At 37.4% G+C, this 22,824-nt stretch overlaps 3 protein-coding genes and 1 long non-coding RNA gene across 10 annotated transcripts in view; all 4 read left to right on the top strand.

The window, feature by feature from the left end:
* Positions 1-2,836, top strand: part of LOC119779927 (F-actin-uncapping protein LRRC16A) — a 39,948-nt gene extending 37,112 nt beyond the window's left edge. For both annotated transcript variants that reach the window (XM_038279775.1, XM_038279776.1), the window contains 4 exons: positions 255-446; positions 607-744; positions 1,526-1,684; positions 2,216-2,836. In XM_038279775.1, coding sequence (XP_038135703.1) covers positions 255-446; positions 607-744; positions 1,526-1,684; positions 2,216-2,343 — 617 coding nt within the window. In that variant the 3' untranslated portion in view covers positions 2,344-2,836. The remainder of the gene's footprint in view (positions 1-254; positions 447-606; positions 745-1,525; positions 1,685-2,215) is intronic.
* An 863-nt stretch (positions 2,837-3,699) lies between these two features.
* Positions 3,700-10,136, top strand: LOC119779928 (secretagogin-like). The gene is made up of 11 exons (XM_038279777.1): positions 3,700-3,929; positions 4,883-4,953; positions 5,125-5,220; positions 5,797-5,886; positions 6,075-6,131; positions 6,252-6,329; positions 6,420-6,475; positions 8,305-8,350; positions 8,478-8,537; positions 8,863-8,931; positions 9,629-10,136. Exons 1-11 carry the CDS (start codon positions 3,827-3,829, stop codon positions 9,752-9,754), a joined length of 852 nt encoding a protein of 283 aa, XP_038135705.1. The 5' UTR covers positions 3,700-3,826; the 3' UTR covers positions 9,755-10,136.
* Positions 10,137-11,652: 1,516 nt separating this feature from the next.
* LOC119779906 lies at positions 11,653-12,084 on the top strand. Its single transcript, XR_005280309.1, has 3 exons — positions 11,653-11,787; positions 11,874-11,914; positions 12,011-12,084. It is a non-coding gene; the product is annotated as an uncharacterized LOC119779906 (long non-coding RNA).
* Positions 12,085-15,823: 3,739 nt separating this feature from the next.
* LOC119779929 (protein MTSS 1-like) overlaps positions 15,824-22,824 on the top strand; it is a 75,396-nt gene continuing 68,395 nt past the window's right edge. For 3 of the 6 annotated variants that reach the window (XM_038279781.1, XM_038279783.1, XM_038279780.1), the window contains exon 1: positions 15,825-16,250. In XM_038279781.1, the coding sequence (XP_038135709.1) occupies positions 16,179-16,250 (72 nt within the window). In that variant the 5' untranslated portion in view covers positions 15,825-16,178. Of the gene's footprint in view, positions 16,251-22,824 lie in introns of all 6 variants that reach the window. The other 3 variants (XM_038279779.1, XM_038279782.1, XM_038279784.1) reach the window with 2 other exon arrangements.

Below are 22,824 nucleotides of genomic sequence, written 5' to 3' on the forward strand. Positions count from 1 at the left end.
TGGTAGTTTCGAAACTTTTTTTATACTCTTGATTTCTTTTTCTGGGTTTTTATATTGACAAGTTTTCCTTCAAATATCAGAATACTCATTTAGATATAATGTTGGGATATGATGGTCTCGGTGGATTGGTTTTCCCTTATTTTGTTTGTTAACTCCTGTTTATATCTTAAATATTTTGCCTATATTTTGCAACATATAAATTGACTGCCTGTCATCTCTTCTGAACTCCTGTCGCTTTTCTCTGTCTTCTCCAGAGAAGACTGATGTCCATCCTGCAGTCTCCACAGACCCTGAAGAATGTAAACCTGAGCCCATTCCCAGAGCTAAACCACCGAGCGTTACGCCCAAACCAGCCCCACCCCAGACTGCTAAACCCCCGCTGGTTTCTCGCACATCTGGACCCCTCAGTCCAACCAGCCCCAGGCCATGTAACATCTCTGTTCTAGGTGAGATAGGAAGAATCTAACATTTAAACCTTACAGCCCTATTTTAGATCTATAAACCATGCGTCTTAGAGCACAGGCTGTGAGTACTTTCTGATTTAGTCAGTTTCCAGTTCTGTAGAGAATCTTTGTCTTATTTTACTGGCATTTGTTTGTCTTTCAGATGACACTGTAGAGTCTCCGGCTCTCTGTGTATCTCCAAAAGCACCACTTCCTGCTCCTCGTCTGAAGAGGGCGCCATCAGAGCAAGACAGAGAAAGCACAAGCAGCGGCTCAGCAGGACTCCTGTCTCCACTTGAGGGTCACTATCTCCATATATCCAATAATAATGATAGTCTCAGTGGAAGCTATAGTTCAATATCTGTAAGGGTTATCATCACAGAATATTTTAGTTAGCTGTAATTAAATCCTAAAAGTCTATTTATAAGGAGAAATAATAAGCTTACAAAACACTGAAAGGAAAAGAGCAGCTAAAAACACAACAGTTAATTTAACAGGTCATCAGATGTTTAATGAAGGCTTTGGAGGCCATGATTGACGCCTCCACATGCCAAACACAGAGGAGCAGAAGCAAAGGTCCGTAAAAGGAAAAAGAAAAACACAGCAGATGGACTCGGCCTCAGGCTGTAACTTGGCATGTCCAGATGTCTGAACGCGCCTGTGAATCTGATGCTCCACTTCTGTAATTAACACTTACAGGAACCCCTCCTCCTCTTTAATCAGAAGTTGTTGTTCTTAATTGTTGTGCAAAAAGATGTGATTTTGAAATCAAAGAGACAAGAAGACATAAGAGAATTCCCTGTTTTCTTGGAGTCTTTGTTGCACTCATAGAAGCTTCTGTCTTTTATATGGGGCTGCTGCATCTAAAGAGAAGTTGAATAAGGTTCATACATTATTAATAATAAATTGGCACCAAAATATTGTGATTAAAATGTATAAGTTTAATGTGGTTTTATAAAAAATTGCAAAAAACATTAATTTTTCCTTTATCATCTTTAGATGGATGATTTATAGCAAAGAAAAAAAGTGTCTTTAATAGTTGAAATAAATTTAAACCGAGGTTTATCTTGTTCTTCCTTTACGGGAGTTTCCTGCAGATGGCGACACTTTTGACCAGTCCAGCATCACAGGTACAAACGAGGGCATAAGCGGCCGACAATGGTCGTCCCTCAAGAGCTCATCTAGTCCTCCGTCTACCAACGAGGAAGAACGCGAGCGCACCAAGTCCCTCCCTAACTATGGTTTGAGCATTTACACTATTTTCACCCTTTGCATGATTGCCCTGGATACCAAATATCTCAAATTTACTCTACCAAAATTGCACATATTTCTAATATTAGTCCTTCTCATTCCACTATTGTCTAATGCTAATATAGCAGCAAGAAAAAATTATAATTGTAACGACTTTTGGAACTTTTGTAAGCCATTAGATATTTTTTATTGAAACGTACTTCAGATTCAAAGAAATCAAACTAGTTTATCAGGCAAAACTATGCAGTCTACCTAGCAACTGTGTCTGCTTTCATGAAGCACATATCATTTATTCTGACTACCAAAGGTGTTTTGTATATTTAATGCAAGTTTTCATAATAAGAACTAATCTATTCTTGATTATTTGTTGTATTTCTCAAGTTTTTCACTCTGATAAGAGTTCCAGCCATGATGCTTGGTGATTGTTATTGTTGAAAAAGAAAAATGTATCTTTCTTTGTATCCTCCATTCTTATACATCTTGTCTCTCCTTGTTCTTATTTTATTTCTTATTTTTCGCAGTGAGGATACCATCTCAGACAGACACCGATCTGAGTCCAGCTGACAGCGAGGTTTCTAATTTGAACTCTGACCTCAAGTCTAACAACAAATCTGAGGACGAGTCCGGTGACGACACTCCTTCAATGTGATCCTTGCAGAATGATGCATCTTTTGAATCTCCTTCCACCAGTGTTCAAGAAAAAATAAACATTCGGCGTCAGTCGCATACATGAAAAGATTTAATTTCTGTTCCCTTTTAAAGTTTTACAACCCGTGGAAAAGCCTAATATGTTTTCTGAATGCCTTCACTGATGATACTAGCTCTAATAGGGCCATTAAGACCATCTATGAAGGTTTTAGGAGATGAATGCAAATATGACACACTTCATATTACGAAAAGCTAATTAAACCCAAAGCACTGGAAAATATATCTAAAAGAAACTTTCTATGTACATATGGGTGTAGTTTAAAACTGTTTAGCTTTATTCATTCCTGTAAAACTGACTCATTGTGCTAGAACAAAACAATTAGGAGATATTTGTAAGGTTTTGTCACAGAGATGGTCTAAAATCAACATTTTGTGTTTTCTTATCATTCTAACCTGACTGCTGTTACATAACACTGCCTTCAGCCATCTTTGGCTCTGCATACAAAAAAACTGCAATACTTAAGAATTTATAACTGGGTGTTTATTGGATTTATTTCTAGATATGAGTTTATCAGATTTGTATTATTTCTTTTACATAAAGTTAATGGAGGCTATGTTGGGACATAGTGGTTTTAATCTCCTGGGTTCTTGAATCTTTTTTGTTCATATTTGGGGCCAAGTCTTTCATTTAGCATCATTATGGATTATTTTTTTGTTTGTTTGTTTAGTTCAAAATCATTTATTTTTCTGGTTAGACTGAAATTCTTAAGATTTTTATTTTGGGGGGAAAAGTTCATCAAACTGTATTGTAAAATAAAAAAAAATGTTTCAGTGTGAGTCCACGTCCCTGCTGGCAAAGTTACACAAATGTTTCCTAATAAAACACAGGGGAGCAGTTGTTTCTGTTTTGTTTTATCAACACTGCTGCTGTATCCTCACAATAAGTTCATCGTTATATACTTACGCCCTCATGATGTACTGCTGCACTTATGTATTATACATCTATGTACATATGTGGTAACTTTTGTTCTTTATGTTTAGGTAGTACATATTTTATTATTTTATCAGGAATATTATGTTATCCTGTGAAAATTGTTGATTTAGCTTGGTGATGGTTTTCATTTTACTGGAAGTGTATTATGTTGCATTTGTTCTTCAGTTCCAGTTAAAAATATATTTTTTGGCCATGTATGTTGTCATATTAGCCTGAAAATGTGACATAAGGCTGTGTTTGTGTGTATGTTCATGTTCCTATCAATAAAATGATTTGTCACACATTCATTCAAAACTCCCCCTCTGTCTGCAGCCTCCATTTTTTTCCTGCTTTTTTCCCTCCCCTCACATATAAAAGGCTGAGCCTCTCTTATTCCGTTTTTTTATGGATGTCAGGATACGTTAGCGGAGAAGAAGATCTGGCTTCAGCTGAATATTTCTCATACCTTTAGATCTGATAAGTGATTCTTTTGTTGAATTATTTTTTTTTTATGAAATTTGCTTTTGGTCTGATCACCAGGACCATGGATAGTGCACTGGACAGACTAGATGCTGCTCGTTTTATTCAGATTTGGCAACATTTCGACAAAGATGGTAAAAAATATAAATTTTATATATATATTTTTTATATGAGACCTTGAGATATTAATGAAGCATTTAATACTGTTTGCTCAAATGTTTTGTCTTGTGGTATTTTAGTATCTTGGTGTTATTATGTTAATGATCCTATTAGACATGTAATGATTCCAGCAGAAAAAATAAAATTTATATATACAGTATATAAAAGATGTATTAGTCACAGATGTATGAGACACGAAATATGGGCTCAGAGTCTATCTAAATACATGCCACTGTTTAAATAAAAGATACCTGTTTATATTTTCTGAAAGAAAAAAAAAAGTATATATATATATATATATAATTGTTTTGTTTGTTTACAAACCCATTAACAGGGATATCAAGAGGATTTCTTTTTTTCAGAGTTAAGGAAATCTAATATTATTATATATTAAAAATGTGGACATAATATATATCCTGATTCTCAAACATTTAATCTTATAAATAAAGCATAAATCTCAATTTACTGAGTTTTCTTGTTACTCCCCATTGTGAACTTGACCTCAGCTGTTCAAAAATCTATTTAAACATAAAGCTTTTTAAGCATTTAAAAAATAACTCATTAAAATTCTGAATTTGTTCATTTGGTCTTTTGAAAAATACATATCAGCTCTTCAACATATTTAAGGTAGAAAATTGAATGACTTTATTGCCTAACATTGGTTTCCTCACATGATATTCTGTCACTCTAAATATTATATAGATTTAACTAACAGGAGGGTCTTCATAATCATTCCATAAAATGTGATATATATTTCATCTATACAAATATTTAACATTTTTACTATATTCTTTAAATGAAGGACAGAAGAACACTTATTTACTGATATTAACAATTACAGTAGATGATAAATTCAGTATTTCCTAAGTAGTTATAAAGTGGAAGAATAAGATAAAACTTTCCTCTGATGCTATTCTGTGTTTTACAGACAAAGGATACATAGAAGGAAAAAGGATGGATGATTTTTTCAAGCACATGTTGCAAAAACTTGGAATGAAGGTAAATCATGATAAAAAAAATGTAATATTTATTTTGAAATACCTTCCATTTTCTTTGTCTTAACAATGTAGGTTTCTACTTCTTTTCAACAAGGTCCCAGTTTCAGCTGATTTGCTGTTTAGCTTTGAAAGTTATTTACACCAGGTTTTTTTTTGTTTTTTGTTTTTTTAGACAGATGAAATAACAGAGGTCGAAATGAGAAGAATGAGAGACAGATTTATGTCTCCGAATGACTCTTCTGAGGACAGAAATGTGCAGATTGAAGAGGTAAGCCTGGAATCACTAAACTGCTGGTAATTTTTTTTTATATTTAAGGTGGAATATAGAAAAAACAGAAAGATGGGGAGTGGTGGTCTAGTGGTTAGGACATAAAGATTGGATCCAGAGGTTCTGAGGTTGAGCCCCACTCCCACTGACTGATACTCTGGCTCCCTGAGCAAAGACCCTTAACCCCACACTGCTCCCCGGGCGCCATACAATGGCAGCCCATTGCTCCCCTATGGGATGGGTTAAATGCAGAAAGTACATTTTTTTACTCTGCAATTATGACACTGTAAGGATAGTAAAAAAAAAAAAAAAAGCTGAAGCTGTATTTTTGTTTAATTCAATGAAGAAATGAAGTTCAGTCACATGCTCTCCCTAAAGTAAATGTGTCCCAGCCATAAGAGAATATGTCTGTTTTTATTTAAGTTTTTAATAAAAAAAAAAAATTCTCCCCAAATCCAAATTGTACTAAATAATTTTAATGATAGGCTGTTCTTCTTGGATAAAACAAGCTGTGTAGACATCAGCTTTATCATTACTAAAATGAAATCATCTACCAGAAGAACTCTCTGTTTCCAGCTTGCTGCCATGATGCTTCCAGAGGAAGAAAACTTCCTGCTGTTGTTCCGCAGAGAGACTCCACTTGACAACAGTGTGGAGTTCATGAGGGTAAGGATATTTTCAGACTGACATGGACATTAATGGTCAGGTTGTTTACAATCCAATTAAATTCCATAAGATTGAACATAAGAAAAACATTAAGTGTTGGTTAAGCTAAAAAAATATACTCATAATTCATTGTAATATTATGTTTAGCGTAATTTTATTTTATTTATTTTTTACATATTTTATAACAGATTTGGAGAAACTATGATGCAGACAGCAGTGGTTACATTTCAGCCAATGAGCTTAAGGTAATTTGTACACATATTTCAGTTTTTAATATAGATATCCGTAAGTAGCACAGCAATATGTGCATGTACATTTGTATATCAAATCAGATGCAGTGCTTAAACACTCTCGCCTCCCCTCAGGGTTTCCTACATGACCTATTCCTCCAGCATAGGAAGTCCATCACACCTCAGAAGCTGGAGGAGTACACCGATACCATGGTGAGAGAACATCACCTTCATCATGACCAGGCTTTTAAAATGTCTTTTTACCTTCCTGTTGCCCTTATTTTGTCTCTTTTCTGACATCAGATGAAGATGTTTGATAAAAACAGGGACGACAGGCTGGATCTGAACGACATGGCCAGGTACCATTGGGTTGATAACTTACTACTAACGCCAAATTGCTTGTCTGTTACTGACTCTTCATGTTGTTCACTGAACTGTTGCATGGATGTTTAGACAAAATGATATGCTCACAATCCTAGATTTTAGTAATGAATGAACAGTCATATAACTGCCTACATGTTCCTCATCATGCTGGAACATGATGATCAGCATGATGAACATGATGATCAGCTCAGATGTGCTAAACAGCACATCTGAGCTGATCTCACACTCTGCTCTATGAGATGCTGGATTTATTCCCTGACATCATGGAGCAGGGGTCTGCAACCAAAGAGCCATTTTACCCTGAGCCCGGCTAAATTAAAGTTGCTTAGAGCCGCAAATATTAAATAAAAATAACCTATTATTGTTGTTGAATATCTGCTATAGGATCTGTTGTTATGTTATTAAACAAAACAATTCATTTGTAATTTTTAGTTTGGAACCCTTTAACATCAAGTTTATAATGTTTGAGCTTGGATTGTTTTTCTTAAAAAAAAATTCTTAAATAATTAATACAATCAGACATGCAGTGAACAAACAATCCATTATAAATTGTACAGGAATGTCTAATGTATCATAAATGACACAAATAACTTCACTGCAACCATTAGTTGGTTCCTTTATCATTTTCAGCCATGATTAAGAGCCATTGTAGAGGCTCCAAAGAAGCACAGATCGCAGACCCCTGTCATAGAGGATGAAGTTAGACTATGAGAGATATAGGCTTCCTAATGGTTGGATAATAGCATCCTGATATCCCTCTGAATGGAGGCTACTAAAAGCTGCTTGGAAATGGCAGCAAGATTCAGGTGGATGTAAACCACATGTTTATGGCAGTATGCTGATGAAAAAAAAATGTCCTCCTTAAAAATATGGCATATTTAAATGGCAAATGAAATTTCAAGCTAGAATAGATTCAGTGAAAAACTTTGTGATGAAGAATTTGCTGATCGGGCATGCATTTGCTTACCTTTGTGATTATTATATATAATTGGTGCATTTAAATCAAAAACTCATGGGACCCTAAACTGCTGTAACAGTTGATAATTTCGGGTTTCTTCTGCTAAGTGTTAACAAATTTAAAGTGAATTGTTTCTTTAACATGTTATAATTTGTTGTTGTTTTTTGGGGGTTTTTTCCCCCCCTTTCTTTCCGGGCTGATCAGTGGCATAGTAGGTAGCGCTGCTAAGGATCTGGGATCAATTCCCGTCCCTGATTCTTTCTGCATGGAGTTTGCATGTTCTCCCTGAGCATGCGCGGGTTCACTCTGGGTACTCCAGCTTCCTCCCACAGTCCAAAAACATGACTGTTATGTTAATTGGCTTCTCTAATTTCTCCTTAGGTGTGAGTGTGTGTGTGAATGGTTGTTTGTCCTGTGTGTGTCTCTGTGTTGCCCTGCGATTGACTGGAGACCTGCCCAGAGTGTACCCTGCCTCTCGCCCGCAGTTGGAGATAGGTACCAGCACTATTTGCAACCCCAGCAGGGATAAGTGTGAGATAAAATGGATGGACCTTGATTTTTTCTTTGTTAATAAAGTAATAATGATTTGTATTTTGTCTCTAAATAATGTACCTTATATACTGTGCTTTGAGTCTGTATGACTGATCCTTTTAGTTGACTTTGAGATGACGATTGCTGCATAATACAACAAAAATGTTACATTTTAGATTAGATTCATGTAAATGAATTGGAACTGCTTTTTTATTCTATATTATTTAGTTTCCCATTGGAATCAATTAAATATTTTTTATTTAACTGTATTTTATTTTTTGTCTACATTTGTGATGTTTTTCTGTTTCTGCTTAGAATTTTGGCCCTGAATGAAAACTTCCTACTCAAGTTTAAGACAGATGTGAGTTCAAATTTTAATTTTTACAAAGTTTTACCAGCCACGATTACCTGTGGGTGTTTGGATTTAATGATCATATTTCAAATCCTAGTAAACTTTAAAGTTAATTTTTGTGTTTTTCATGTCTCAGGCTTGCAGTCTTGATGACAGAAAAAGGGACTTTGAGAAGATATTCGCTCACTATGATGTTGTAAGTTCAGATTTTCAGAGGTTCTTGCTTTCTCTTCACTTCTGCTCTTTTATAAGAACTAACTGAACCTGTTTTTTATGCCTATCATATGTAAGATGAGAGAGTTTTTTCTGCAAAGAAGTAAAAATATTGTCTTAGAACATAATAGTTATGTGATGCAGCAGCAACACACTTTATTCAATTAAACAGCCCTTGTTCTTGCTATAACTCTTTGTTCCCTATATAAGCTGCTGGAACCAGAATTTCCCTGAAAGAGTAATCCCAAGGGATAAATAAAGTTTAGTCTAAGTATAAGTCTTGATGCATCAATATGTTCTGTGTGCAGAGTAAGACAGGTGCACTGGAGGGGCCTGAGGTGGATGGGTTTGTCAAGGACATGATGGAGCTGGTAAAGGTAAAAATATTCACACATTTCCAGATTATTAAACTATTTTCTACAGAAACTCATTTTTGTGAATATTGTTTGGAATTGTCTTCACAATGTTTGCATTGTTGACTTACAGCAAGAAGATCTTAGGGTTAAAATCCACAGAAGGAGTTTTACTGTATAGTTTGTATGTTCTCCATGTGCATGTGTGGGTTTCCTCCAGGTACTCCAGCTTCCTCCTGCTGTCTAAAAACATGCATCTTAGGTTGAATGGCTGCCCAGTGAGACTCACTGTGTCAAGTGTGTCTCTGATGGACTGATGACCTTATCTGAAGCAATTAAGCAGATACGGAAAATTAATGGATCAGTACAGTAGTACTGTTAGTTCTAATAGTTTGTTCTCTGATTTTAACATCACAATTATTTAGTTTCACCTGTTTTGAAAAAAGTTAATAGTTCTTATATGCATACTGATGAAAACAATTGTGTATAAAATGAATGTCAGAATGCAAAAACAGAGGAAAAAAACTCATTTATTTGAGGTAAAATATTTCACTTAATTTATCTCTTCCAACTTTATGCAAACTGAGTACAGATGGATGGATGGATGGATGGATGGATGGATGGATGGATGGATGGATGGATGGATGGATGGATGGATGGATGGATGGACTGTGACCTCTGACCTTCATTCTAACACTAGCTCTGTCCATGGTTCCTGCAGCCCAGCATCAGCGGAATGGAACTGGACAAGTTCAGGAAAGCTTTGATGGGTCACTGCGACATCAACAGAGACGGAAAAATCCAGAAGAATGAACTTGCTCTCTGCCTCGGCCTTAAACTCAGTTAACCTTCTCTGGCAAACAAAAGTATTTTTTTTTATCATTAATGCCTCTGCGATATATTTCTATTCACCTTCAGGCTTCCCATTACTTTCCGTTTATTCATCTGACCTTTTTAAACATTTTCCTTGTGATTGTATAATAACATCTAATTTCTGTGTAAAACAAAAACTGAACCTTAGCCACACAGCAATCTCTTTGACTCATGTGATACTTGTATGGCTCCTTCTTTGCGCTGTGGTAATGTACACTGTGAATTGCTGTGTTCATGATAGAATTGTTAAATCAGTTAAAACAGTGATGTATGATAACTGTAAATAAAACTTTGTCATCCATGCATTATTTTCTGACTAAGATTTCCTCCAAGAATAAATTTTACAGCTGACAACAGTAACAGCTTTTTTTTAAATCATTATTATTCAATCACCAGGACCTGCAGAGCATTCTTACAGTTTGTTAGAATAATACAATCAATCAATAAATTTATACTGCACCACTTACAGTTAAGCTTAAAAGTATTCATACCCTTGGTAGATTTTGGTTTAATGTTATCTTTTAAATTTACACTTTTAAAGTTACATGTTTCTTCAAACTGAATAGTAATATAATATTTTTTTGGTGATCTAGATAGAGACCCTATTTGATCCTAATATTACGGTAATGATAAAGGGTGTTTCCAGTCTGATGACTTGGAGCTTATCAATAAAGATAAATCATCAAAATAATATTGGATACATAGAAAAGCTGCTCTGCAATGGTAAGAAGGGTTGGGTTTCTGTAACGCCAAAATATTTGTTTTTATAATTGAAATAGGTATTTAAAAAGCTAATTTTAATGTTTGAAATAAAGACATCTTTAAAACTCAAAATCCTTCTTTTGTTTTGATTTTTATTCTTTTAGGAGTTACATGTCCCACTTCACAGGCCTTCTGATTGAAATAAAACCTTTACATCCAAAACGGCCAGGGTTATAAACTATTTGGAGCTTATTGTAACTAAGTTGTACAAATAAGAGAACTTTTTTGTTCAAAAAAAGCATTTTAGAAAGATGTATTCAATGGAAAAGAAAGAAATTACTTTATTATAGAGGATGAAATGCAGAAACAGCACTGACCAACTTCTGCACTCTGTTCCTCATTTGAATTTTCAGACTATATATGTAAAATATTTTACATCAACTGATTTAAGTAGAGCTGTCTTTATGTAATAAACTACACTTGTTTGCCAATATAATAAAAACACAATTTCAGTTCATTAAGCGGAAATGAGAAAAATCATCACAAAGTAAATAACTTTTATCTTTGAATGTGGTCTGAATTAAGAGTAAACCATAAATTCTAATGAAATCCATTTCTATAAACAAGCTGAGATGACATACACTCCAATTAAACAATAATTCTAGCACAATATAAGAGTGCAGTTCATCCTGTAATGTAACTTGGTAAGGACATCTTGTTGTTTATTTATTCACCCTTTAGCCTCCTCTGGATCAGACTGTGCAATGCTTTAGGCTGTGCAGATTCTCTAATAAGTTAAATATCCTCATCTTTCATCAGCAACTAATCTAGAATTTATCAATAATCTCATAAACAAACTACAGTTGAAAATACAAGTTTGTTGATGGACTTAGAATGTTTTTTTCTTCGAATGTCTTCTATGTGTTCATTTGGATCTAATGAAAAAAAGAATTTTCATTGTGAGTAATATGAACATTTTCAAAAAGGAAGAAATTTAAGTCCAATTCAAGAAATTTGCCCTTTAAGAAAGACTGCAGCAGCCAACTGAGTGGCTCACAGCTGTGAGGAATGAAGTCCGTCAGTTACCTAAAAAGATACCAAGCTGCTTCCAATGATTAATCTGTGAAGCATGTGACTGGTTAGCTGTGATGCAAAGCACTTTAAAAGGACCATTAAGACTGCAGCATGTATGAAGCTGAGACCTGGATTTCATTTTCTTTTGGTTCCAGTTTGTGAGTAACAAACACTTTACAGGTGTTTTGGTTTCAGTTTTCACAAAGAAATGGCTTCTGGATTCTTTATGAGGTATGGCTACCCTTACAACATTCTGCTAAATGTGTTTTTTTTTTTTGTTAGTCAAAGTCTCATGGTTTCATTCTTGTCTTTGCCAGCATGCTAATGCTCTCTCTGACCTCTGGGCCTTTTGCATCAGGTATGAAATTATGAAATGCACAAATTTTTGCTTGATCATTACAACCTTTGAATGAATATATATATATATATATATAATTTTTTTTTTTTTTTGTAGGAAATGTCTTCAGACATGGAGGTAAAAATGTTGAACCTCATTCAGCTGAAGCTCTGCCGCATGCCTACTATGCTGGCATCCCCAATATCCGTGAGAGTTTGCCAGCTGGCGCTTCCAAACCAATGGGTCTTTTTGGTAGCAAAATTCAAAGTGGTAACAGCAGGCAAGTAAATAGTAACAGTCAACCAGGAAGTGTTTCTAGTTACAGTTCTGCCTCAGTTCAGGATCCACGCCAGAAGCTGCAGGCTAGTCTCTATCAGAACAGGCCGGGAATGAGGGAACCTTCATCATCCCAAGGGGAGAAGAGATATGGCTCAAGCATCGTCTCAAGTGGTGCGATTATGATCCATGCTCCAGAAAACCCAGTTGAGCTCCATGCTTCTAATGTAGAGTCTCTAGCATCTGATTCCGGGTTACTGCCTCAGCACCCTGCATTCTCAGTTCCTGCTGTACTGCAAACCAAAGAAGGCATGTGGGATGCTATCAAGTCACAAAGGGCAGAGTCGCCAGCATCTGGTTCCAGGATGCTTCCTCAGCACCCTGCATTCTCAGTTCCTGCTGTACTACAAACCAAAGAGGGCATGTGGGATGCTATCAAGTCACAAAGGGCAGAGTCACCAGCATCTGGTTCCAGGATGCTTCCTCAGCACCCTGCATTCTCAGTTCCTGCTGTACTGCAAACCAAAGAGGGCATGTGGGATGCTATCAAGTCACAAAGGGCAGAGTCGCCAGCATCTGGTTCCAGGATGCTTCCTCAGCACCCTGCATTCTCAGTTCCTGCTGTACTGCAAACCAAAGAGGGCATGTGGGATGCTATCAAGTCACAAAAGGCAGAGCCTCCAGCATCTGGTTCCAGCATGCTTCCTCAGCACCCTTCATTCTCAGTTCCTGCTGTACTGCAAACCAAAGAGGGCATGTGGGATGCTATCAAGTCGCAAAGGGCAGAGTCTCCAGAACAAGCTGCTCGAAAACCTAATCTGCCTTTTTCTGCACCTGCTTCGCAATCCAGAGCTGCTGTGTGGCGCAGCATTTACCCTCCAGGTTCAAAAGCTCCATCTTCCACTGCAGAGCGACACACATGGCCTTCAATCCCTGTCCCCCAGCAACCCAGACCAGGCCAGTGGGTAATCTATTCTTCTGTCGCACAGAATCCCCAGTCCACTGCCCAGCGACACAAAAACCCCTTAGTTTTTTCAGCACCTGTTGTACAACAAAACATGAAGATGTGGAGTAATGTGGTCTCCCCTGAGTCCAGCAAGCAAGTTTCAGATAACAGAGGATCTGGCTACTTCTCTAAAAGGCTTCCATCTGGCCAGCAGCAAGCACAGTGGCTGACCCGCCAACCAGCCCAGTTGGGCTCTCCAGCCTCCACTGGGCTCCAGAGAGTTGGCTCAAACCTGCCATTTGGCCACAGCCCATCAAGCTCAAGACCCGCTGGTATGGAGTCACTCTACCGACATGACCGTCAGCAGCAGCAACTCTCTCACAGAAATTAATGGTCTTTGGCATCTAATTGTAAGTAGTTAACCTATTACAATGGCTAATGTATGAATGGTATTGCTAACGTATTGAATGGTTTCTCTTCTCAGGGTCCAAAACTTCTGGATGGAATTTGTGCTTTAATCTAACTTTAATAAACTGTTTGAAACTGCAATGCTTGTCTGGATATTTTTGAGTCTGTCCAAGACTTTGGATTTAAAACTGCTCTTTTTCAATGATTCAGACCTGAGTGTGGGCAGTCTCCAGCCACTGAATATGTTGGACATGCTATTGTAATCTTTTAAGGTCCGATTTGAAGAAGGGATCAATCTGAAAGATGGTGGTTGATCAGTTCTGTATGGTAAAGCACTTGACAGATCGGCACATTGAGTCTTGCTTTGGTGTCTAAAATTTGCTGCTCATTATCCCCCTCGCTGTCATCCTGATAGCAGTTATTAGTTCGTTCATTCCCCTCTCCAGGGTAGATGACGAAGAACCCAGCTTTCTGGGCACTCGCCCATGTTTTCCTCCCAGTCATTAGGCAGCAGGCCTGTGGTTAAAATGACTCCAATGATGCCAGCTGATCTCTCAACTGTTTGGAACCTTTAGGTTAAGGGGGTTATGGTATCTTATGAAATATACAGTACAGAACCGAAATGGGTTGTCTTTAGATCAACTGGAAATTGACTGCCAAAACTCTAATCTGCATAATTGCATCTAGAATGGGGGGTAAAGAGGAGCTTTCTACATTCAGATGTAATGGCACACCTGTATATTCTGTTTAGGTGCATTCTGTATGGTCAGCTTAACATTTAATTTGCAAACTTGTCGTCTTTAGAAATAACATCTAATCCATTTGGCAGTTTTGGATAATGGTCATATTTCGTTCAATAGTTCAGTTCTTCAGCTTGCATTTTTAAAGTTGTCTTGAGATTCTGAGTCTGCTACAAAGTATTGGTCACAAATGCAAATCATGCCATGTGTATTTGAAAATGTACTTTAATCCCTGGGTGTGGCTACCAAATCTTCGGTTAAAACCTGTCAAAGTCTCCTTAAGTACTTTAAACAAGGCAAAGTGGCTAAAATCTAATCTTAACCCTTTTATAGGGCATGTTAATTTTTTTGATCACTTGCATAACCCCTCACAAATGGAGTCCCCACCCCTTAGTGAGGTCTTAAAGCACAAGAACTTTAGCCATTCAGCAAAGGTACTGGTACATGACTGTACATCTTATTTTGGCATTGCCTATTAATTACGTTGGGGGTGGAATTAAGACGAAGCAAAATAAATGAAGTTAAGCCTAGCTAACAAATATATTTGGCTTTATAAACAAAATGTAAATGCCCATATCAGCATTAAAGCCTCTAAGATTTTGTACCAAAAATGTTTTTCACACACTCGCACTTTTTCAGGAATTTCTCAGAACGTACTCGTACTCGTACTCGTCGTCTCCCGCTTTATCCGGAACCGGGTCGCGGGGGCAGCAGGCTAAGCAGAGACTCCCAGACTTCCCTCTCCGCAGACACCTCCTCCAGCTCTGTTGGGGGAAGCCCTAGGCGCTCCCAGGCCAGCCGAGAGACATAGTCTCTCCAGCGTGTCCTGGGTCGTCCCCTGGGCCTCCTCCCGGTGGGACACGCCTCTCAGAACGTTTTTTTCTTATATTCGGGCAAGTTGGCGTTTGTTACATTGACCTGTTATGTTCAATTTTTGCCATCAAAATATCAATATTTTTGGAATGTTACAAAGGTAATAAGGTCTTGTCCTATGACACCCTTGGCTTGAAATGAGTTTATTTTCAAATGTACTGTATTTTACTCTTATGGGAAAGTTTCATTAAATGTCCTCCAGATGGCGCTGTAGACAGGATAATCAATCTGAAAATCGCTCAGCAATCCCTGGGAATGAAGAGTCGCCTATTAGAACAACTAAATCCAGAATTTAGAACATTTAGGTTTCCCATGTTTTGGAGATTTACATGGAAAATCTGTTAACTTTTAAGATAAGACCCCTTCCGACAGGTAGATGTAGGAAAATGAGGAATATATGCAACTATATTCATAAAGCTCAGCCTAAGACATGAATGCTATAGTAATATTTCCTGTCCATTGCAATTATTTACTTTTATAAAGATATCTAGATTTGTTTTAAAATTAATACAAATATTTTAATTTTACTATTTTTCTATTTATGATGCTTGTTGATAACGCCTATTGGTAATTAGTTCAGCATGGTGACACAGAAACCTCCCTGTCCATTATTAAAAATAAAAATTAAATAATCCTATGAAGGCGGGGTCCTGCTCCAGCGCGTCCATGAACTAGAGAAGCGCGCTCCCGTGCGCCGTCCCGTCTCCCGGTGCCTGAGGTGTGTGGAAAGTTGCTCCTCTCCCGACGGTGTCGCGCTCCTCTCAGCTGTCACTTTACTTCCCACCTCCGTCATGCCTGCCCTCCTCCTCCTGCCGCAGACATGGGAGTTACCGGCTGCGTGTGGAAACTAACCGGCTCTGCTGCACCTTCTGTCCGCGTTCAGGGCTCCATCAGCAGCCGGGGACACCCCGCAGCGCGGAGCTGAGCCTTTCCTTTCACCTCCACCCTTTTCCAGTCATTTGTTCGTTTGGTTTCGCGTCATTTATGGACTCCGGGAGCTGCATGTAAAGAGTGTTTGCAATTTCCGTTCACACAGCTGAAGATGGAGACGGTGATGGAGAGGGAGTGCAGTGCGCTGGGGGGGCTCTTCCAGACTGTCATTGGAGACATGAAGGTAACAAATGAAATTGTTTCTTTTTCTGACTTTTGCTGACAGCCTTTATTAGTCTGCTATCATTTCAAAGTGATTCTCCAGGCCCTGTTGCACAAAAGCAGGGAATGGTGGAGTAATGGTGCTTGTCTCTGCAACATTATTAATTTACTAATTATCCTGGGGGGGGGGGAGGTGGATGCATCTGCAGAATGTAAACCCAGGTTTTCCAAGGTGACAAAACACTGGGAAGGCAAGCTTTGGACGAATAACCCTCTGTTGATATGGTGCAGCAGGTAATGGAAACACTATTAGGTGCTAAATGTCTCCTCTCAGCTTCAATGTGAATAATAATTTTTAAAAGATGCTGAAACAGTCTTTATTGGGATTGGAAAAAGAGAATGTGAATAATTTACATGAACAAAAAGAGGTAACATTTCTCTTCTTTGCAAAAAGAAACCACTGTAATGAGTGGGAATTAATCAGGAAGTCTGCTAATTGAAAAATAATGAGCTGCTATTTTTAAAACTGTTCTACCTTTAAGGGAAAATGGTCAGCTTTTCATACAGATCACTGCTAAAAATGGAAGACATCTTCAAGGAAATACATTAATTTAGAAATGTGATAGCCATTAATTAGTTAATCTGCCTTGATTGATGATAAAATAGAGTAATATCACACAAAGAACGCATGCAACTAATGATTTTAACTGATCATTTGACTTGATGTTCTTTTTCTGACTTTGAGGACAAATTCTCTGATGAATATTCTTTATGAATATAATGATGAGTTTTTAAATCGGCCAGTAAATTAATAACGGAATATCAGCCTGCATCTAAAATCTCCAATATAAGCAGGCTGGTTGAAACACTCCTGTTTAAAGTTTGTGTTACCCATTGGTTCATAATAACTGGGTCAGTTGTTTTCTCTACTGTTGTTGAATGTTCTCCTTTTCTAACATTCTACATGCTGCAAAATGAGTAACAAGACTGTTTATGATTCATGCTGATGTTGTATCTGGTCAATGTTCAAAGCTGGAATATCAGTATCTTATGGGAAATTTGAAAAAGTTGCACCAGAACGTCAGTGTTGGTTAAGTCTTTGTGTGATGGTTCCTTTAAGGGTAGTGTGGAGTTAGAGGTGGGACTCTGAAAAATCAGAAAGAGAACCAAAATATTGGTGTTGGCCAAAAAAAATGGGATCAGTGCAACTTTGTGTTGTTCTTAATCTTTAGAAGATATTTTTAAGTTCGCTAAGTTATCTCAGATTTCCTCCTACAGCCTTGACAAAACAAAAACAAAAATGATGGGCAGTTTGTTTTTGGTTCATGTGTGCAGTTTGTCAAGGAGTCTGCTGACCTATAATTTGTTTGATCATTTTAAAAACTGCATTCCAGTGTCCTTTTAAATATGCAATGAGCTCATCTGAACATAAGTAACTCAAATCAATCAGCACAAACTAGGCCAATTCCTACGCAGGTCTGATTGAGTTACAATGAGGTTTAAAGAAAACCCCAAAACAACAAGCCACTAGAGAAATTAAATATTATAACATTGAGAAAAATGCCACAATTTTATGTAATTTCCACAGAAATCTAAGCATTCTCACTGTAAAAATTATAGTATAGCATTAATTAATTCTGTTGATTTAACATTCAAAGATAAAAAAAAAAAAGCTTTTTAAAACTTGTTGGCTGTTCAAAAGATTACTATTTATAGCGTACCATACATTTGTCCATCATATTTGCCACTGGCAATATTTTCAAAAAGCCAAATATAATCCAATGTAAGTTTAACCTATCAGAGCTTAACAGGCATCAGTCTTCAGAGATATTTAGGGGAGGCAGTAGTGCCCATTTCCATGCTGCTTATGTTTGGACAAACCTCTCATAGTGCTTTCAACTACAGGAATACTGTGATGGAAAATATTGTTTGACAGGAACCTGGTTTACCAGTTTGGAACCTGTAATAATTTGGCTGTTTATGCATCTTTCATTGGGTCCTAATCAGAACTGACTGAACTCAAAACATTAACCTTTTCATTACACCCAAATTTGGGTCCTCAGCACTCACCCCAAGATGGTTTATAGACCTGTAACATATTCTCTGGGGTCTTGCCTTTATTTTGATACCAAAACAATTCAAATAAACTCTGTAGTTCTTGAGATATATTCATTTTGGCCATGTTATTTTCAAGCATATTTCTCGAAAACAGGCCTAGTGTCCAAGAGGTAGTCGTAGGGAAGTCATATTTAAATTTCAAATCATTCTGGCTTAAACATGGATATAAATGTACTCTTTATCAGACCATACTATCCCAAAAGTTAGAAAATTAAATCTCTTAAAATCTGTTTCCCCCCCCCCCCCCCCCCGTTATTTTACGCAGGCTAGTTAGTTATACGTCAGCTTGAACACTTAAATTCGGCCAATCATATATCAATGGTCATCTGTCAATGAAATTTTTTTGGTCATAGCATCTTGAGTCATAAGTTGCAGCTAATATACGCGACGGCTGAAATAAAAATCATTAATTACTTTAAAATTGAGTTTGTCTGTGTCTTCGGCAGGCGTAGAGCTACTGTAACAGAACTGGCAGCGTTGCGAGGCAAGCGTTCAAACATGTACGGCTGTAAGCCTTCTACACCAAACCAAGTTTCTGCCGCCCTGGCGTCCTCTTCCACAACATCTTCGTCCCGCGTTCCTCCTATAAATAAAAAATGTATGACGGAGGAGACTCATTCACGACCTCCGACACAAAACTCTCCTCCTGTTGCATGTTTCCGCTGTCCATAGCGTTCCATGACAGTGTCGTTTCTAAGTCACCAATTTAGTGCCACCTTGTTCCAATGTAATCCCCATTGGGAACCTACTAGCACTAAGTTGCTAACTGTTTAGCAACATGCTTCCAAGACACCGGCCACAACCAAACTGCTTGCAAACCTTCCGCCACAACAGTCCTGCCCCCTTGATAATTGACCAATGGCATTCACTTTTTTCACTCTTGTAAAGTCGGGCACCACTCGGGAGAATTTGGAAATGCAACCATTGGATCAGCCGCTTCCCTACGACTTTAAGGCAGTTTTCCTCCACATGTTGGTTGATAAGCTGGAACGTTGTGTGACAGATACACCTGTTCTTGGGTTTCTATGGTTACAAACAGGTGGTTTGTAACAAGTGGTGCTGTAGTTTCTGTGAAGGAGGTGGAGAGCTCTCTGCCACACCCTTTTTGCTTCTCATGTTGCATTTTTTTTTTAACATTTGTTTGTAGTACACATCATCCCTCCTCTGCTCAATCTTCTGCTCAAAGGGGCCAGCTGTTTGTCTTTTCCATGTAACTTATAAAGGGTTAAAAGAGGTTCTGGATGAAGGACAAACAGTTTCAATGTAATGAAAACAGGTTTCAGTTGAGCTTAGAAATGACTTGCAGCTTTCCTTTATATCTGCAAGTTAAAGTGAATGAAATAAGTCTCGTGACCTGAACCAGCATAGGCTGATATTATTTATTTATTTATTGGGGATTTCTAGTCAGCTGTGAATCATTTGTATAAAAATAAGTCATCTGGGCACGTAAGACTGTAAAGTTTTAATTTCTCTGAAGCCTTTTTAATTGTGTTCAGGACTGAATCAGTCAGGTCATTTCCACTAATGTACTGTTAAAGCTGCTTGTTCAAAGATTCTATTGATCTCATTCTGATTTAAAAAAAACTGTGTTTTTCTTCTGTTTTCAGATGTCAGAGCTTTTGATTCCGATTTTCTTTCTATTAGAATAGGTAATGTAAGTTTAATAATGTAACCGTGCTTTTGATTTAACAGCTAAAAGAAACTAACATTGAACATTAGGTGTTCCAGGTTGGTAATCCAATCCACATTATTTATATAGATACAACAAAGACGCACAAAAAGCAGCATGAATAGATAGATAAAAGGACAAAGAGGATACACAATTATGTAGTGTTAAAAGCCAAAGACTAAAAGTGGGTCTTAAGACGAGACTTAAAACAGTCCACTGTGGAGGCTGTTCGTATATGATGGGGCAACTACAGGAACGGCTCTGTCCGCTCTGCTTTCAAGCCTCATCTTAGGCACTATTAACTGAAGATGGTCCTCAGACACTCGGAGTACGTCCTGGAGGGTGAATCTGGAGGAGGTTGGTAATGTAACAAGGAACCATCCCATAAGCTCTAAAAGCTCTGAACACAAACAAAATCTTAAAATTAATTCTAAAAAAACAGGTAGTTTTAAAAACCAACACAAAATGGATCACAATTATTAACAGTTATGCATCTAATTTCTAATCAACCCAAACTAAGCTTTGTAGAGCAAAAATATTGTGAGGTGAGTGGTTGCACTTTTTATAGAGGATATAGTCTCCTATGTAGCTGTTCTGGCTTTGATTCTTGACCTCAGGCCATTTAAAGCTTGTCATCTGCCTCTCTCTCCCTCCCTGCCAAGCTGCTAATAAATAAAGGCTAAAAAAGGGGAACCAAAAAAGACCCCTGACAAAAAATCTAAAAATAAATAGATAAATAAGAATAGATGGTGATGGAGTGCTGCATCACATAATGTAATGTATTTATCAATTATTACAGCCTAGACTGCTTTCAAGATACAGAAACGGACCAAATGCCTGATCCCAACCATTTCGCTGCTTCATGTCATTACTAGAGGATGAGGGTGAACAAAATCCAAACCCTCTACTGTGTTTTTGTTATATTTAGTCTATAACTTACCTCCATGCCATCGTTTAAAAATGACCGTTCTGTGTAGCTTTTTGGGTGGATTTTAATCTGGGATCTGAATCAGTTAAAGGAAAGCTTTGACTGCAGCTGCTTGTTTATTCTGTGACAGTCACAGTGCACCACATGGTTCCCATTGAAAGGATGCTCTGTTTTTTTCTGCTGTTCCCCCTAGCCAATGTCTTATATGAAAATCTATCAACATTTTCTTTTTTAATTTTGACATCCTAACCTATGTGCTGCTGAAGAACCAATCATGTCAGTTTTTTTAATATATTAATTGTGTTGGGTACTCTAATCATTTTGCCTCCCATTAATAACTGCTTCCTGCTGCACATATGCCTATTATATCACCTAATATATAAATAAAGACCCAGCTTCTTGACTCAGCATTTTTTTTTCTTATAAGTATTCCTCTTCTTGGCAAGCTTTGCTACATTTGCTTTTTCTAAATGACATCGAAGCTCAGAATTATTCACACTTTTGGCAGATATAGATTCAAAATTGGACCTCTCAGTTTCTGACAGGATTCAGCAGCCTCTCAAAGGATCGTAACACTTTATAAAGAGTATATAAAAAAATGTAAACTTTATATACGTTTTTTTTTTTTTTTTTATGAAGAAAAAGTGGTATGCTGGTAATTATTTAGAACCATTTTAATAAGCAACTGAAAACCTTTTGGCATAAATTATCATACCCTCTATATGATTGCAGAGCTTTCTGCAGACTTCTGCTGGTATTCTGATCATTTAACAATGAGTTAAAGTCTCTGAAGTTGGAAGGTCTGTGTGTCATCACCCTCATCTTTAGCTCTCTGAAGTATTTATATAACTTCCAGTCAGAGGAATCAGACTGAAAAATATTACCTTAAGTACTAAACTTAAAGGGGAATGCATACTTTTAGACCTAACTATGTTATATCTTGAAGACGATAAGCTCTGGGAAATTTATTTCATTAGGCGGAGCACTGCATTTTTTTATTTGTTGACAAATAAAGGCCAAGAAGGAGTGCAGAATCGATGTTCCTGCCTGCCATGATGGGAGTCATCTCTGCAGACTCATTCAAGCCAATTCCCTCACTTTTTACATACTAGATCCTTGAATCCGGCCTCTTTAATAACTTTATAACCTTAGCTGCAGAGTTATTCAGTCATCTTTCTTATAGGTTTAGCTTATATCTGCTTTGCATGCCTTAGAGCAGTATATCCCGTGTGCCATAACAAGCTGTGCATTTATAAAGCTATATAATGCATAATTAATGTTTTAGCTTCAAAATGCCAAAATGAATGTAGCATTGACCAAAAGACTTGTCATTATGAATTGCTGTCTGAATTGTCTCAGAGGAATTTCATTTTAGGATAAACGCCTAATGTTTAAGACTCACTGACAGGTTCTCCTCTGACAGGAGTGTGTGGGTGGTGCAATCTGTTTTTGTGTCACTGTGGAGGAGACTGCAGGCTGCTACTAATTGTCTTCAGAATGCATTAGCGTCCTGTTTTCATTCGTCCCGCCACACATTAGTTGAATTAAAGGAAAACATCCAGGAAACGCCACAAGCATTGGGTTAATGAGGCAAGTTAAGAGTTTGTGTTTGTCAGTAATCTAAGATGAGGTGCCTGTTGTTTACCTTGATTTAACAAACCTTAACCAACAAAAGCAATTATCTGCTTCCCAGAGGTCTTTACTAAAGTCAAAAGTTCACAGCAATATGAATGTTTTTAGGGGCATTTTAGTGATTTTTGCATAACTGGATTGAAAATGGTAAAAGAAGCTGGTTTAACAGCCTGCTCCTAATTGGTTAAAGGAAGAAATAATGCAGGAAAGAAGCAGTGTGCTAATTTTTATTGCCCAAAAAAAAAAAGG

The sequence above is a fragment of the Cyprinodon tularosa genome, unplaced genomic scaffold, assembly GCF_016077235.1.
Source record: "Cyprinodon tularosa strain WSP-4 unplaced genomic scaffold, ASM1607723v1 ctg153, whole genome shotgun sequence".
Lineage (NCBI taxonomy): Eukaryota > Metazoa > Chordata > Actinopteri > Cyprinodontiformes > Cyprinodontidae > Cyprinodon > Cyprinodon tularosa.